General features: G+C 40.4%; 1 protein-coding gene across 7 annotated transcripts in view; it reads right to left on the bottom strand.

Annotated features, from left to right (window-relative positions):
- DPP10 (dipeptidyl peptidase like 10) overlaps nucleotides 1-18,053 on the bottom strand; it is a 402,675-nt gene that overhangs the window by 79,924 nt on the left and 304,698 nt on the right. For all 7 annotated transcript variants that reach the window (XM_039495403.1, XM_039495402.1, XM_039495399.1 and 4 more), the window contains 2 exons: nucleotides 13,652-13,704; nucleotides 13,468-13,549 (listed from right to left, as the gene is read on the bottom strand). In XM_039495403.1, coding sequence (XP_039351337.1) covers nucleotides 13,468-13,549; nucleotides 13,652-13,704 — 135 coding nt within the window. The remainder of the gene's footprint in view (nucleotides 1-13,467; nucleotides 13,550-13,651; nucleotides 13,705-18,053) is intronic.

The following is an 18,053-nucleotide window of genomic DNA, read 5'->3' as shown; positions in this document are numbered from 1 at the left end:
ATAATCAGTTACCCCATGGAATTCATATATTAGTTTTTTTAATTACAAAAAAACCCCACCTTACAATTTAGAAGACCATATAATTTAGCATTAGTTTTCAAATACAAAGGCAGGTCTAACTATTTAGTTTAGATTGCAGCAGTTGTGTGTGTACACACATGCTATTATCATATAGAATGGATGCACAGTGTGTACCGGTATGTTGAATCAACATACAAGTCACAAATTAAACCAAAGAGATAATAGAGCAAAGAAAAAAGGAAAAGAAGAGATACCTTTTATCATCCTCTTTCTTTCTTGACCTTCTCATGCTAGACCTTCTGGGCCTTTTCTAACAACATCTAAAAAAGGGTGCATGGGGAAATAATGTCCAGCTCACGCACAGTACACAACGTTCTCAATATTAACATTTTCTCTCTGACAGCTCAGGAACAAGATAATTACTCTCAGAGAACTGGCTACATGTAACTTTCCAAACCTCAGCCCGTATACCATATTTCAAATTTTACACTCAGGCAGGTTTACTGCACAGATACATTTGTTTGAATGCAGGATCATTAAGCAATTTACTGATATAGCAGCTCATTCTGTAACAAACAACCCACCCAACCGTGCCCTTTGTTGTAAGGGAATTACAGGTCTCTCGCCCATCTTCCAATCTTCTGCCTTTCCTAGTGTTGCTCTCTCCATGCCTGTATCCCAAATGCAGGAAGGTTCCTTTAATATGGAATACCATTTAAATTACAGCAAATACATCTAGAAAACATCTCCTCCCTCCTCTTCCTCTATTTTTAGGCTAAGCAGACAGCAGAATTTAATCACTGAAACCTGGAGATGAACTCTGTCGAAATAAAATTATCCTTCAAAATAAAGAGTGTTGATGGGAACGACGAAAACATTTATATTTTACAATAAACGTGTGTGAGTAATTCAGAAGCATTTCTGTCAGCAGTGTAGAAAGAACTCTAGTCTTACTCCCTGTAAGTGCCAGATCAAAGATAATATGTTAGTGCCCATGTCTACCCTGGACACACAAAACCAGTCTTGGTGTAGAAAATAAATGTAGCAGTGGGAAGGTTGAGGGAGGTCATCCTAACACATACCCCTCTGGTCAGGAACAGCATTGCAAGTAAGTCCTGCCTCTACTTCTCTCCACCCAAAGTATAAACAAGTCCAGACTTCGAGTATTAAAGAGGACCCTTCTCAGAGGTCTCCTTTATTTAAGAGAAAAAACTTACACCAACATACCCAACACCTTCCTATCTCAGCTTTCTGGCTGAGGGACTCAGTCTGTTACCTCTCTTGAGTTCAATATATACCTCTGCCCAGGTGTTTCATCTGCTTGCTCTTACATCAGGTCTCTCAATGTTGCCTAGGTGGAGTCTCTCTCTGAAGTCAGGGGACATGAAGGTCTCTCAAGAGGAGCCCCAAATACTAGGCCCTTGGGCTGTCGGCCCACGATGACACCAACACTAGAATCCTCCCCTTTCCTGAAACATGTCTTCAAGACTTCCTGGCCCAGTAGGCTTCACAGGGAGTTCTCTGTTTCCAGGATCCCTTTTTAGGCTCTGCTCTAGGAACTTGCCTTCTGCCCAACCTGGACTTCTTGCTCTGGGAGCACAGTTTCTGTTTGACTCACAGTCCCTGGGCGCTCCCCTGTTCTAGAGCTTCTTCTCCTCAGGAACTTCCTCTAACTGAGGACCTTACCCCTTTATCATGCCCAGGTGCTCCCCTGTCTGATCATCTGCCTCCCAGTTACTCTGTTAGTTAACTACTTCCAGGTGAACCTATGTTGTCTCACTCTCCCTTGTGGAGCCTTTCAGAGATAGGCTGTGCCTCTGACAAGCAGAAAAGCTATAGTTCAGGGGTTCTCAAACTTTTGTACCGGTGACCCCTTTCACAGAAAGCCTCTGAGTGTGACCCCCTGTATAAATTAAAAACACACTTTTACATATCTAACACCATTATAAACGCTGGAGGTGAAACAGGGTTTGGGGTGGAGGCTGACAGCTTGCGACCCCCCCCATGTAATAACCTCGTGACCCTGAGGGGTCACAACCCCCAGTTTGCGAACCCCTACTATAGTTGATACTGCAGCAAGTTATTTGCCAAAATCAGGATCCAGCAGACTAGCATCTCTCGACTTACACTGAAAAGTTCTCAGATAGCCCCATCCTGCACAATGGTGAGCAACCTCATTTCTGTTGAAATGTTTTATCTGATGTAAAATTGGGTTTTTGATTAAATGGATTGTTTTGCAGTAAGTCTCTGCTTTCCACAGAAAAAAACAACTTTTTGTAGAAATATTAAAACCCCCATCGCCCTACATTTTCTAGCCAAAATCTGAAGACTTTTAGGTTTTTGGCTGAAAGCTTTTCCGCTGAGAACTGAAAGCTTTTAATTTTTGATTGAATTTGTTTGGTTTTCAATGAAAAGATGAAGTTTTTCATGTGCAGGAAAAACCAACATTTTACAACCATCTCTCTTCATTTCTCATTGGCCTCAGTGGTAGCTGGCTTCAGCACCTGGCAGGATCAGAGCCAGATTCATTAAGGGTCCATTTGGACAACCTTTACTCATGAAAGTGTTTCTCTATCATATGAGTAACCCTACTGAAGTCTAAGTGACTACTGAGTACGTTCGTACCAATGTGAGTCAGGGGTTGCACAGCTGGGCCCTTTCTATTCAGTTTAATTTACAAATCATTTGGCATCACATTAAAACACTTATTAATTTTTTGGTTTTCAGCATAAATTAAAAAAGACACTTTGTCCTGCTCTCATTCTTACTGTCATTTGCTTCATTAGGATTAATAGGGAGGATAAAAAAGAGGCTTTGATATTTCAGTATGTGATTCTAGGTTATTTTATCTAAGAATGCAGCACGTCAAGAAAAGGAAAAGACATTGAAAAATAAGAATTAAAATAGCATATGTAATATATTTACTTAGGAGTTTACTTCATTATCATTAATTAAGCTCCCATTTGGATCACAAACTTTGATAATTTTTTTTCTGTGTGGTTGGTTTTTTTTAATAGAAGCATTTTTGCCAGGAGGGTTTGTCAAGTCTCTCACAGTACTAATTATGATGAAATAAAATTTGTAAGAAAATCTCTTCCAAAAAATGAGTTTACCAAATTCCATGTTAACTGTACTTTGAAACTTGGATTACTTGATAGAGTAAATTAAGCTTCCCACAATTAGAGCACTAAGACACCAATTCAGCACCCATTAAGCATATGTCTAACTTTAAGTGTGCGAGCAGTCCCACCCACTTCTCATTGGCTAAAGTCAGGCACAGGCTTCGGGTTACAACTGGATCATAATTGAAAATAGATATGATTTCAGTAGACTTGTTTGAGATGGTGCTTTTTATTGTGTAGAAAAAATGCTTTTACCAATCACAATGAGAGCTCCTATTCTGCAGAGAAAGGAAATTATAAATAGTCTCTCACATTAATACAGTGACACAAAGAATAATTGAAAGATCTATGAGTTTTGTAGTGTGGCAGCAGATACATGCAAATCACTATCAGGCAGGAAGGAAAAATAAACCTACATGCATTACAGCTAGGATAAACCCAGCTGAACACAGAGTAGAGTGGCAGAAGGCTTTGAAAGTGGTACAAAGGCTCATGACAATAGGATGATGTTTTGTTTTTGTTTGTTTTAAAGGTGAACTCCTAGGCATATTAGGCCTATTTGCTTTGGGAACCTTCTTACATCTTAATGATTGAGAGGGCATTTTTTTCAGTTTTCTAATATTTTCTAAACATTGGAAGAGGCAAAGCGGAATAGACAATTAATATACAGGCAACAAATTGTTCTTTCTACACACAAGATAATGGGTTTTTCTATATACTGATAACCTGAATTACCTTTAAGCACAACAACAGCTCATCTCCAATCATAGCATTTGATAATCCTGGATTTTGCTGAGGGCACCAAATTCTGACAGAAAAGCTATTAGGCTTCTACAAAACAATCATTTTAGTACTCTGGGTAGCAAAACCATTTTCTTTAGTTCTGTTATATTAATGTATATATTTGTTTATGTGTAGATAGTTACAGGTAAGGAAATACATCTTTTATTTTTGCTGATACTTTCTGAATATATAACTCAAGGTCTCTTCAAAACCACTTACCATCATGAGAATACTGATCTTGTCGATGTAATCAATAAAATAAATACCTATAATAACATACATATATGAATATGGAACAAACAGAAAGTAAAGTCATATAAAATAACTATAGAATCCAAAGCAAAAGGAACCTTGATAGAAATATGTAGATAAAATATGTTGGACTTTAGCAAAAAGCTGTCAACTTAAACAATTTCCAAATTCACCTCAGAGGGAGCTACTGAGGAAACCAATCCAATGACTAATTGGAAGAACAGTCCAAATCTATAGAGGCATGACAGAAAAAAATATGTTATACCTTTCATATAGAACTGAGGATACTCTGGAGACTAGGGGCTAGATCAGGGATCGGCAAGCTGCGGCACGCATGCCAAAGGTGTCAAGCAAGCCGATTTTTACTGGCACACTGCTCCAGCCGGGGTCCTGGCCACCGGCCCCGCTCAGCTGAGCAGGGCCGGCGGCCAGGACCCTGGCTGGCAGGGGATGGCAGACGGAACCCCAGACCGGCAGTGGGCTGAGCTGCTCAGCCTGCCACCGGTCTGGGGTTCTGTCCGCTGGCCCCACTCAGTCTGCCGACGGTGTGGAGTTCCGGCTGCCGGTCCCTTGCCAGCTGGGGTCTCGGCCACCGGCCTTGCTCGGCCCACTGCCGGCCTGAGTGAATGGAACTGCGGCTGGCAGCGACTGAGTGGGGTCAGTGGCTGGGACCCCAGCTGACTGGAGCCAGCGGACGGAACCCCAGACCGGTAGCGGGCTGAGACCGGCAGCGGTCTGGGGTTCTTACCTCTCTGCTGGCCTGAGGTTCCAGCCGCCCGGCCCCCTGCCAGCTGGGGTCTGGGCCTCCAGCCCTGTTCAGCCCTCCTGCCGGCCTGGGGTACCGGCAGCCAGCCCAGGGCTCTGCTCCTGGCCTGGTGCCAGTGCTCTGCAGCCCTTATAAAAAATTACACTACAATTAGCTTAAAAACTTGAAAACTTAAAAACGTTGTTTGTATATTACAGTAATAGTTAAAACATGTATAATGTTAATAAATAAATAGGTCTGATTAAACAAAGTAGTTGTACTTATGTGTCTGTGCTTAATTTGTGTTTTCGATGATTTACCCTCTAAAAAAATCTTGTATGTCTCGCACCCCCCAGAAAGGGCATCTTGCACCCCCAGGGGGTGTGTCATTCCCAGGTTAAGAACCACGGCACTAAACTGATAAGATCTGCATTTTAATTTCATTTTAAATGAAGCTTCTTAAACATTTTAAAAACCTTGTTTACTTTACATACAATAGTTTAATTATATAATATAGACTTATAGAGAGAGACCTTCTAAAAACGTTAAAATGTATTACCAGCATGTGAAACCTCAAATTAGAGTGAATAAATGAAGACTCAGCACACCACTTCTGAAAGGTTGCCGACCCCTGATCTAGGACCTTCTGGAGAAAATACTCAACATGACCCTGGATATGTATTGGTGCTGGTGGGGTTTGATGGGGAAATGAGTCTTTTACATATGGGTTAGGAGTGACACATGCAAAACAGGGTGTGTTTTGAAGGACTAAGGCAGGCAGAGCTCAAAAGTAACAGGGTTGATATGTTGACAGATCCAATAGACAGACCATCCTGAAAACTGGATCACCTATGTGAAGATGTTTAGCTGAGAGCCGCATCTTCTGGCCCACAGAGAAGGTGGAATCATTCTGCTGCTGTTGGTCCGCATATCACTTGTAATTGGATTATTTTGCTTCGGTTGGGTCTGGCAGATCTGCTGTATCCAATTTAAGGCTTCTGGGTTGGAGGAGGTTATGGGTAACTCCAGATGGAATTGGGGATAGAAATTTGTGAAGAAAGGGCTTTGTCCAGTACAGAGATATTCTGTGTTGTTATTTCTGTTATCCCATGCTGAGTTTGTATATAACTAGTTGTTCTGGTGATGGTTGATGTAATACCATAGATACTGCTCTTGTATTTGATTTACTGTCTCTATATAGCCATTCATATTAGGGTGGTAGACAGATGTGCAACAGGAGTGAACCCCTAATATTCAAAAGGCTTAATGCCAGAAATGAGAGATGAATTGTGATCCATGACCGGAGATGATGCAATCTGTGAATCCATGAAAGTAGACAACCGGGTTCACCCATTGCTAGGTGGTTTCCTCAGGGGAGGGCAGGCAGGTGCAGGGAACAAAATAAGCCATCTTGGTGAGATGGTTCACAACCATCAAAATCATTGTATACCCACTGGACTCAGGTAACTCCATGATAAACTCTAATGCAATAGCTGCCCAGGGTCTAGGTGGAGTCTGTAAGGGTTGGAGGAGTCCAAGGGGTTTACTGTGTGGCACCTTGCTGTAGGTGAATACTGGACAGGAGGTGACATATGCCTGTGTTGTCATTTGCATTCAGAGCCACCAAAAGAAATTGAAATACTAAGTGCTGGGTCTTGGAATGACCGGAATGCCCCACCGGGGGGAATCATGGCATGGTAGCAGGAGTGCAACTTGTGGGAGTCTGGGGGAATGTATACACATCCCTTCATGAAAGTTAGCCCATTCTGGATGTCATGTGATTCCTTGCTTATAGTTTCCTGTTCATTGGGGTGGAGGAGTCCATAAGGTAGAGGCTGCATGGATTAGGGCAGGAAGATCCTGACAGAGTATCATGCCAAGGAAGTTATAGAGCTTAAAGATGTAGGAGGTCTCTTGATTAGACCCCTCTGGGTTAACATAGTACTCTCCCTCTTGGAGCAGTGCACCAGCTTTGTCATTCTGTGATCCCAGGGAGTAGGAGATAAAGTCAAAATGGGAAAAAGAATAGAGCCCACAAAAGTTGTTGCTGATTGAGGACCTTGTCCCTGCATAACTAACAGTTCTTGTGGTCACCGTAAACCTGAACTGGATAATTAGCTCCTTTCAAGATAGTGGTGCCACTCCTTGAAGGTGACTATTTGCCAGAAGTTTTTTATCTAAGATTTCACAATTTTGCTCCACAAGAATCAGCTTTCTAGAATAGAAGACTCACAGATGCAGCACCTCCTGAGTATAGTACATTTGGGAGAGCACTGCTCTGAATTCTACGTTGAAGGTGTCTGCTTTGACAATAAAAGCTTGTGTGGTACAGGAGTGGGCTAGCATGGGAGTGGTGGTGAATGCAAGCTTTAGTTGCTCAAAGGCATGCTGGACCTCAGGGACCAAAGGAACTTGGTGTTCTCACAGAGCAGAGAGGTAAGGGATATGATTTGCTCAGAGACCCTTGGAATAAACTAACAGAAACAGTTTGCAAAGCCCTAGAAGTGCTGTAGATCTTGGATATTTCATGGTGTTGCCCAATGACAGATCACTTCTACCTTACATGGGCTTATTTTGATACCCTCTGAAGACAGGATAAACCCCAGAAACTCTATGAAGGTATGGTCTCTCCAGAATGGCTTGGACATGTATGCTATATTGCTCAGGGTTGTCATCAAGTATATCATCAAGATACACTACTACATACAGGTCCAGGATGTCCCAAAATACATCATTGACAAGATGTTAGAACATGATGGGAGCATTTGTTAGACTGAATGGCATTACAAGGTATTCAAAATGGCCACAGTGGTAAAGGTAGTCTTCCATTCACCTCCCACTCTGATGCATCAATGTTATATGCTCCCCAGTCTAGTTTTATGAACTTTGAGGCAACTGCCACACAATCCAATGGTTTGGGGATCAATTCTTTATTGTTATCTGATTCAGGGCTCAGTAGTCAACACAGATGCAGAGACTGCCACTTTTTATTTTATTTTTCCAAAGAGGACTGGTGGCGCAGCAGGTGAGGTCTTTCATTGAATGAATCCCTTGGCCAGGCTCTCCTGGAGGCATGTGCATAGGATGGCCAGCTTGGACTCTTACATGGCATAAATATTGCCACAAGGAATCTTCCCCCCAGGTTGCAAGTCTATAGGGCAGTTGTAGTCTTTGTAGAGGCACGTAATCAATGTTTTTCTTTTCAAATACATCAGCAAAGTCACCATATTTAGAAAGGACTTGGGGTGTGGAGTTGGCAGGAGACCCTGCCAGGCCAGTCATCCCTGACTAAGTCCTCCTGAGGATAGTTATGTGCCTCCCACCTGCTTGAACCAAGCAATGTTGTCAACAGAACTCCAAGGGATGCTGAAGTACTTGTTCCCACAGCATCTGGTTTTTGGTTTTCAGCTGCGTCATTTGGGCCCGCATCGCTAGGTTGTCTGCCTGAAGGTGGACGACCCACTCCAGTGAATCTGGCACTCCTTGGGGAGGGGGAGCTCTGCTGGTTCCATCATTCTCCATGGAACAAATCCCAGAGGTGTTAGAGTGCCCTGTGCTTGGGTGGTTAAAGGTCTGGAGTTGACCAAGGGTTAGAGCTAGACTCAAGCCAGGGGTCAGGAGTCAGAGACCAGGGGCAGGAAACAAGAACACGTCAGGGATGCAGGAGCCAACAACAGGTCAGGATAGCATGGCTCAGAAGTCAGGTGAGAAGGCAGGGTTTGATGTAGACACAGCTGGGAAGTAATCCAGTTGTACAGACAACTTCCTGTGCTTCCTTCTAGATTACATTGTGCATCCAGACCAATTGGTGGGACAGGGTGCTCCTCCAATCAGGACACCCAGGGGTAGTGTCTCTGGTGGAGCCAGGGTTATATGAGCCACTCAGCTCACAGTAACTAGCAAACACCTGATGATGGTTGGGAAGAAAATGTTGCCTGGGGACTTGGTTCCTGATCCAAGAGATCCTCACACCCGGCTGGTGTGATCTAAAAGTTCCCTAGTGCGCTTTAACATAGTACTATTTGAAACAATTCTATGTTAATGTGCACTAGGGAGCTTTTGTGGATAAATTAATGTGCAACACATTAGTGATCTTTAGAAATCACACACTGCCAATGTGCATTGCTGCCCCATGTATACAATCCCTTATGCTCCTTAAGATGCAGATAGACACTTCGTGGGATTTTCAAAAATGCCTTGCTGCCTAACTCCCACTGAAATGAGGCACCTAGGAGTTTTTGCAAATTTTCCTGTTGGGATATCTACATATTTAGGTGCCTAAATACTTTTAAAAATCTGGCCTCATGTCACTGGAATAGAAATTATCAAGTGGGGATATCTGAGTAGAGTCAGCTCCCGTGACTTCCATGGAGTTCCATTCAGTTCAACTATAACAATACACAATACGGGGGGAGGGATAGCTCAGTGGTGTGAGCATTGGCCTGCTAAACCCAGCATTGTACGTTCAGTCCTTGAGGGGGTCACTTAGGGATCTGGGGCAAAAATCAGTACTTGGTCCTGCTAGTGAAGGCAGGGGGCTGGACTCAATGACCTTTCAAGGTCCCTTCCAGTTCTAGGAGATAGGTGTATCTCCTATTATTATTATTATTATTATACACACTAGCTGAAGGATGACCCCCAAAGGTTTCAATTCTATTGGTTCAAAATGTTTGAGGGGATATGGCTGAGGAAAAAGAAGTTCAGAAAAAAATTAGACCAATCCAGTGTCTGAATCCCTTTAGGTCACATCACAAGACTCTCCTCTTTGATAAAGCCTTCGTACCATAACTGGGTTTGGATACCTCCCTCCTTCCCCCACAAAAAGAGAGCACTACTCAAGAAAAAAAAGAAGAGCACAAGTTTCCATGAAGTTAACTAGTTATCTTTTTATGTTGATCTATTTTACCTGGGAAGCACTTATCACTGTGGTGATGGGTGCTATACAAAATCAGGTTATAAATCAAGAGATTCTTTTCAAAATCTGGATCTGAATTCAGACTGAAAAAACCCCTCTGATTCCCCTACACTCCATGACACATAAAACTAAGGGCATTTGGATTGGTGTCTTCATTGTTAATAGAGATAAAAATAGCATTTTGAAACAGTGATTAAGTAAAAGTTTGCTCTCCCAAACTGTTTACAAACTTTTTCAATTTTACCACAAAAACATCGCGACTCAAATAACAGCTGTTCCTCTGAGCTCTCATCCTAGTCTGTATAACATAATGTACTCTAGGTAAATAACAAGAAACTGAAATAACTCACAACCAAAGCAGCCACTGCAGTAACTTCAAAACAATGGCAGGATGATCCAATTATCTCACTGCTGATAAAAACCTAACCTTGGCATTCTGCACTAGCAGCATGTGGCATGCTAATTCCATAGGCAATCCTAGAAATAGTAAATAGTATCTGAGCCTCCTTGTATTATTTTCACAAGGTCATGGGTTGATACTGTACATATGAATTCATGGTGGCCACATTCTTTAGTACAATAAGCTGTTCCTGGCCAAGTATACTAGTCCATACTCAAACAATTCCTAATGTTTCCTTTCTTCATCTTCCTTGTATGCTCGGACCAAGTTTCTCCCTTATTTGAAGCCTCTACTGAGTTCCCCTCCCCTGCTAACCCAAATTTAAGATTCTTACATAGCTTGTGTTATTTGTGTCTTGTACAGAACCAAGTACAGTGCCGGTGCTTAATACATAACAAAAACACCAGTAATATGTTAACCTGCCTCATCGCCAGTTTATACAGAACAGGTGATCCAAGCCCATCCAACTCCCACACTTCACTTTGATTTAACCCCGATCCTTTGGCTTAGCCACAGACAAGTGCAGGTTTGTGGTATGTACATGCCTTTTTTCCATCGTGCATGCTAGCTGGCTGATTGATCATGGACAGGCATTGCTGCAGTGTTGTGTACTGCTTTGGGATGGGTGATGATCCTCTTAGCATTGAAGGCCACCTACATGTTGCCAGTCTAGTTCCTGTTCAATGGTTGCAGGTTTGTGCAAACTGCTGGGTCTTTTGTGTCTACATATGATTTCTGTGTCTACATATGTTCGTAACATTGTTCCTCACCATTTTCCAGTGTGTCCCCCTGTTGACAATAAGTGATTTGCAGCTGTTGTGAGTCTGTGCTGCTATGGGTGGCAATGGATCATTATCATGTGGGGGGTTTTTTATATGGATTCTTTCACTCAGTATGAATTAGTATGTGGATCAGGTGGATCTGTTATTATCTATATAGACATTGGTATGCCTTATCAGTGGCATATTTGGCAGCCTGAGTCTCCATGCCATTTGCATCGATAAGTTGTGAATACAAACACTTATTCTGGGTGCCTATTACTGATGTCTGTTCATGAGTCAGAGCTGCTGCTGTTTGGCTGTACTCTCTTTATCTAATGTACCTGGGGCTTGTTTTGCATGACATCTTTTGTCTGGGGGCCTAGTGACGCCGCGCCCTGATAGCAGTACAGTGAAAGATGCTTATAATTGGGGGCCACCATGTACCATGTGCCCTTAATAGGACAGGCTCCCCTATAACCTGCTCTGCTAGAATTATCTGTGCCACCCTCCCTCCATTAAAGAAACAGCTGTTATTTCTCATAGGAGCAACAGCAATTTATGCATACATGCGCCTCCTCCTTTTCATATTTGCACGGGATGCCTTGGAGCAGGGTGTAGGTGGGGGACAAGTATGACACAGGCTTTTTTTTTTTTTGCTATGTACCCTTTTCGTTCCTTCTCCCAGCATGCACTGCTGCAAACAACATTTCCTTCTTGTTAGAAAGTGCTGAAACGCTTTGCTAATGTAGCTTTGCAGCTGAGATATAATACTTGGTGGGCTGCACAAAGGATTATGAGTTTTAATGGAAGTTATCCTTCTTTTCTAATTCTGCAGAGCAAATGGTAGCATAAAGGCCACAGTGCTGAAGACATTTAGAAAGCACATTAACTTTGTAATGGACATTATTAGAGATGGTTAATGTAATCTTTATTGCATTAAAATTATGGCCAGTATTTTCAGACTTGGGTGATTAAAGTTAGGCACCTAAATCCATATTTAGGCACCTAAATCCATATTTAGGCACATAAATAAACGGTTTAATTTTCAGAGGTACAGAAGCTCCCACAGAAGCCTATTAGGCACCCATGTTTGAAAATGTTGGTCCAAATTTCCAGTGACAATCTAGGCAAAATATATTCCATGTTGTTACTTTTCTAACTTTTAATTTTTAAATGTGTCACTCTTTTTGATGTATTTTAGGACCACATAATGTTGATTTAGCAGCAATTATCACCTACAGTTTTTTGGTTATGCTCTAACACATTAATCCACCGCACAGTGCGGCACTGGAAATCTTCCTATGAATTGCCGTTAAAAAAATAATATGACACACTTAATTCCTACTAAGTTTTACACACACGTTACCGCTCTGTCAAGCATGGTGCAGTGCCTAGTAAATAACGTATATATTTGTTATTATCCATCTTGTCACTATGCATTGGTTATTGATAAATTAGTGTGGTTAATTATTAAAGAATGCCAAGCATGTTCCAGAGGACTGTAATTACTTCTGGCTTCCCACCCCCATGTGCTTAATGCGATGGATCCCAACCAGAGGCATATTCTCCATCTCCACCATATTGATTAATGACACAAGCAACAGGTTATCCTCTCCAAGTGGCCAATTTATAACCAATCTGCATGCAGAATTCTCACTGAAGTTCCGAGCATGAAGGGGCTGCAGGCTCATGCCTAAAGGCAGTAATGAGACTATTAGATCATTAAGACTAGGACTGTGTGATTTCTTCATTCGGAGAATTGAGTTCTCCTTATTCTCCTTAAACCTTCCTCTTCTATGCACCAACTCACATAAGAGACCCAAAAAATATAGATTAACATTAATGCTGCTTCTTGAATCAAGATTTTTTTTTCTTTGCTTACTTCGTGGGATTTTGTAATACTTATTTGTAAAACATGTTAAGATTATTGGATGAAAGGCAATATAGATGTGCAAAGTATTGTTATTATGGATTTTAACTGACCTTTACAATAATTTCACACAGAAACTGAAACCAATGCATTTTCATCTTGTTTGTCAGATCCACTCTGGGTGTCAAATGTGTTGCATTTTATCCAAGATTTCCACAGATTTTGCACCTGAAATTTTTTTCATCTGCAACCCTAGTCCTCTCCTAGTGCCTGGCAAAAAGACTGATTCAACAAATTACTTAAGGAAATTACTTTAACTTTAAAACACATGCTTAAGTCCATCCATATGCACATACTAAAGTGGTTGGCTGAATAGGAACAGACTTAAAACATGAATTTATGAATCAGGGCCAGAACCAACAACAAGACTAGACCTTGCAGGTTTTATAATCCCAAGCCTCAATAAATCTACAATAACAGAAACTTCCCTTTATGTTTTTGTTTGTGTTTTTTGCTCAGTAATCTGTCTGTGCTGGAGTGTTAGCACAATATATTACAATACTATTTTTAGCATAGCATTTTAAATTACTGTTCTTACCAGTTGCTCTCCTTGTACACCCCATGCCGCATACTGTAAAATTGAATCCTCTACTTCTGGAGGGTTTAACTCCCAAACTTCCCTTGAAAAAATGTAAACATTTTTACTTGAACACATTAACACCACCACATTTTTTAAACATTGAAACTTAATCATATTGTATTGAAAAAACAAAATGACTTACCTTGTATGTATGTTATAAATCACATATGAAGCCGTATAAGAATAATGAAAAACCTGTAACAAGAAAGAAAAATAGATCCAGTATTCATAGCTGTCATTCAGTACTAAGTGTGAAGAATATATTATATTGCCAATATTTATAGTCTTCCGATATGTCCGTACATTGTTTCCTTGTTACCTAAATTAAAATTTGTGTCAGTATTAATTATAATTAATAGGTCTGAAATATGGTTTGAATGCAGTATGAAGGACAAACAGCGTTTGCGGTGCAACCCACTGTTCTAAATGTACAGTATGGTTAGTTAATTTCATCAATCACTAAACCTGTGCAAAATGTTCATGCCCCAAAATCAGGCAAACTTGCCCCTACTGCAAAATAATTCCCCTGTTTGAGAAAACAATAAAAATTACTAGGCAGAAAATATTTGTTCTCTTGCAAATTTACACCAATTTATAGTCAAAACAAAGGCCTATACCTGGACCTCCACTGTCAGTTCTTTAACTTTTTATTGGACATAGATATGTGTCAAATGATAGCCACCTGACTAGCCCATCATGGAGGGTTACAAACAGAATATTTAATTAGGAATGATATAATAGCAAGGAGAACAGACAGGTACAGAATAATATTCCTACAAAAGTATTCATGTAGAGGCTAAATTAACTGACTCCTAAAGACAGAAGTGTTGTGTTTTTCTGCAAAGAGTATTGGAGGGTAGAAAATTAGGAAGACGTACAGGAAGATTATGAGAAGAGAGAGAGAGTGTTACATAATGAGAATCAAGCAAAGGGTTTTTATCTGAACAATCAGAATGCAAAGATGCTATAAAACATCTACTGCAAAATATGAAAATAGTTTGGTAAAACTCTACCTAGCCACATTAAAATGTATCTGAGGGTTATATCATGTTACCATGTATTAGTCAACTACAATCTGTTACACCTATTTTGCCAGTCCTCATAAGAAAAATAAACCCTCAGATAGACGGTGACAATAAAACATAAGAGGTTTTTCCTAGTTGAAAAAAAGAAGCACTACAGTTAAGTAACTAGATAAACAAATAAAATCAATCCTAGGAAGATGGTTGCAACACTAATAACATTTATATTCTCTATACCACTGAGATACTTGCATGCAGTTGACAATGAATGAACAACATGGATTTCTGTTGTAATGAAAATTAACATAGTCATTAAGGAAACACAGTCATGAACTACTACTCCTTCACAATTAACATTTGAAAGGAGTGAAATAACAATTCTGGTTTACAATTTCAGGAATTGTTATCTCTGCACTGTGCAAAGCTAAAACAAGATCACTAGACCTAAAGCTGCAGTGGCCAGTGGAATTTCAATTCAGAAATTGAAGAAAGCGGCTTGACTTTTTTGTGATTCACTCTCCCACTCTGTGAAATAGGAATAATGATACCTACCCACCTTTGTGAGGGGCTTGGAAATCTACAGATGAGAACTGCTATATAATAGCTACATCTAATCATAATAAAATAATAACGGTAATCCAAAGGGAACATGCGAGAAAGGGGCACCTGAAAATGTGGACATCACTAATGGAGCCATCTCCCTCAAAGAATAATGTTCCAATAAAACTGGGATGTTGTTTTGGGGAGTGTGGGATACCTCACAACATACTGAATTTTAAAAATAAAATACGACTATGATTAAAAATGCAATGTCTTATGAAGTACTCAAATCCCCAAAAGGTATTACCCCGACTGGGTTAACAGAGAGATTGCTCTCATCGTGACAACCATATTTTCAAATTTTGTTTTTCCCGGGTATCCTTTGAATTCCAACAGAGAATTAATTAAAGGATCCATAGAAACACCATTCTTCTTAGGGAAGCTACAATTCCTCGCAGGTTCCTATCCACTCAAATGATAAACAACTTAAATATAAGGGCCCTTTTCTTCCACCAAGGAAACTTCTAAAATTAAGCTGCCTCTCTGACCACACCCATCAACATATACCAGTTACAGGTATTTATCGAGAATTAGTGAAATATTAAAATCCAGAAAGATTGTTCAATCCAATGAGAACCTCAAATCCTTTAGAACTCCAGCCCTCTCTTCTTACCTTATTGGGCCTGTGGATGCTACTACATTATAAGTAAATAATATAAGCTGATGCCTCAAGGAAAACTTTAAAAACATTCAATTTGGAAGCAATTGTATAGACAGATTTACAAACTATTCTATATTTTCACCACATTCTTCATTACTAAGGATATCGGGTTGGAAATGGAACTGCTGCCATTTTAGGGCCTAGTTCAGTCACCTTTCCTGACAGACCTTTCCAGGACAAACACCATGACTCTATGGGTAGTCCTATAGAAAAAAATCAACCTATCATTTTTGATGTCTGGAGAGTCCATAGCACCAGGAGGGGAATATGGAATAAGAGTTGATGTACTTGTAATAAACAAGGGCTGTTTTCATGAAAACTAAACAAAATATAGGCAAGAGGATACTGAAAAACATGCATAGTGTGAGTAGGGTATCCATAGCAATAACTCTTTAAAAATAAACTCTTAAAATATTTTAATTTTGTAACCTTGATATCAAATATACGTTATTTCCTTTACGACAGTTATGTATATTTTCACAATAAGTAACAAATAAAGTGTTAAGTGGAGTATGTTTTAGGAAGAGATGTTGAACTACAAAGTTATTTTACACAAACTATTATTACATACAAAGTGAAGGGTATTTTATATTCCGTTTAATTCCCTCTCCTTTTTTGTTACTTAAATATCTCAATCTAAATATTTATGAGCTTTGCATTGAAGGTATTGGTGTCTCCAGAATGATTCCGACAGTTGGAAGAAACTGACATTACAAAAGGTTATTTACAAAGGAATCTTGTCATTTTGCTTGAATCTTTCATGCTGGTTTAATTTTTTTTTAAAAAAGTACTATTGATAAATAACAGGATGACTGGTTGTTCACACTAGTTGTAATAGCCAGAGACACTAAAAAAATCACTGTCTAGAATCAAAATATTTGGAGGTGGAAAGTGATTTCACTCTCTAAACTCTCATTGCCAGAATATGAGTTATATCCTCAGACATGCTCCGACTGCTTTGTACTGTGGAGGCCTAATGTTGACTTAACCAGCCCCTTTAAGATTTCACTGATGTTAGGGAATCTTCTGGTTGCATAGAGATGATGCAGTGGCTCCTAGGCCACTCTTGTCTTGACCCCTAGTACATGGGGAGTGGTCAGGGAAAAGGGGGCATGGCTAGGACATCCGTATTCCCTTTTGGAATCAAGAGCAGCTAGCATAAATCAGAGGAGCTCCAAGATAGGCCTGATTTATGCTGGAGACTGGATTGGCAACCAGACAGGCCCAGGACCTGCAGGGTGAAGTGATAGCTTCCCACCAGTCTTCCCACCAGTCTTGCATTAAGCTCAGCCCAGACAGACCAGACAATCTGACCCTGTATATTCATAGCTTTCTTTGTGAAGGTTGTAAACTATCTGATTTTCCCTTTCACCTTTGCACCCGCAAATATTTCTTATAATCCTTGCCTTCTAGTAATTATGGTGGTGTCTACAAAACATGCTCAAAGACTACATCAGGATTACCCTTTCAAACATGTCACCCGAGTCACCTTAGCTGTAATTCTAACTGACTTAAGAGAAGTGAAGTTCACTAGTATCTGATGAAAAAGAGCATACTGAGGAAAAGGAGGGAAGAACATAGTGAGAAGAGAGAGAAGAATGTCCTGCTAAGTATAGGGAAGGCAATGAATGAATGAGAAAGCAGGGAAAGCCTCTTGCAGATGGAGCAAAGAGGGAGGGGCAATGTAACCATACTTGTGTTTTTAAAAGTTAAATACAGTCGGATCACCTCCGCACCATTATGATCAAGTCTTTATCTTTTATCAGTTTATTCACTGGAGGAAAGTGAAGAAAGGACAGTGGCCCTGCATTATTCAACAACATGACTGTATTTTTCAGAGAGGCCACTGTGAGGAGATTGCAGTGGAAACATGAAATGTAGATGTGCCAGTATGGGATGTATGCTTGCCCAGGCTCACTCGTCTATGGCAAATAAATAACATTCGACATATCTGCTGAGATAAGTTACAAAATGTTCCCCCCATCAGCTGGCAATGTTGATTTAGGAACTCTGAAAATGGACTTTTAGATAAAATAGACAGCATATGCCCCCTCTGAATATTTTGTTTATTTTTTCTCCCACCACTGTGCACTGAGTAACAGCTGTGGGTTCTACATGTAACAGCTACTGAATATTAGATATTCTTTTCAAAAACAGCCCTTTGGAGTCTTCCATCAATTTGTACAGTGAACACAGGCTTTAATCTGAGGGCGTTCAACATTGGAGGAGGGGAGGAATTCCTCTGCATTTATGTATGAGAA

Source organism: Mauremys reevesii, linkage group 11 (genome assembly GCF_016161935.1).
Source record: "Mauremys reevesii isolate NIE-2019 linkage group 11, ASM1616193v1, whole genome shotgun sequence".
Taxonomy (NCBI): Eukaryota; Metazoa; Chordata; order Testudines; family Geoemydidae; genus Mauremys; species Mauremys reevesii.
Note: the sequence above shows the minus strand (reverse complement) of the source record. Positions and strands in the feature narration are given on the sequence as shown.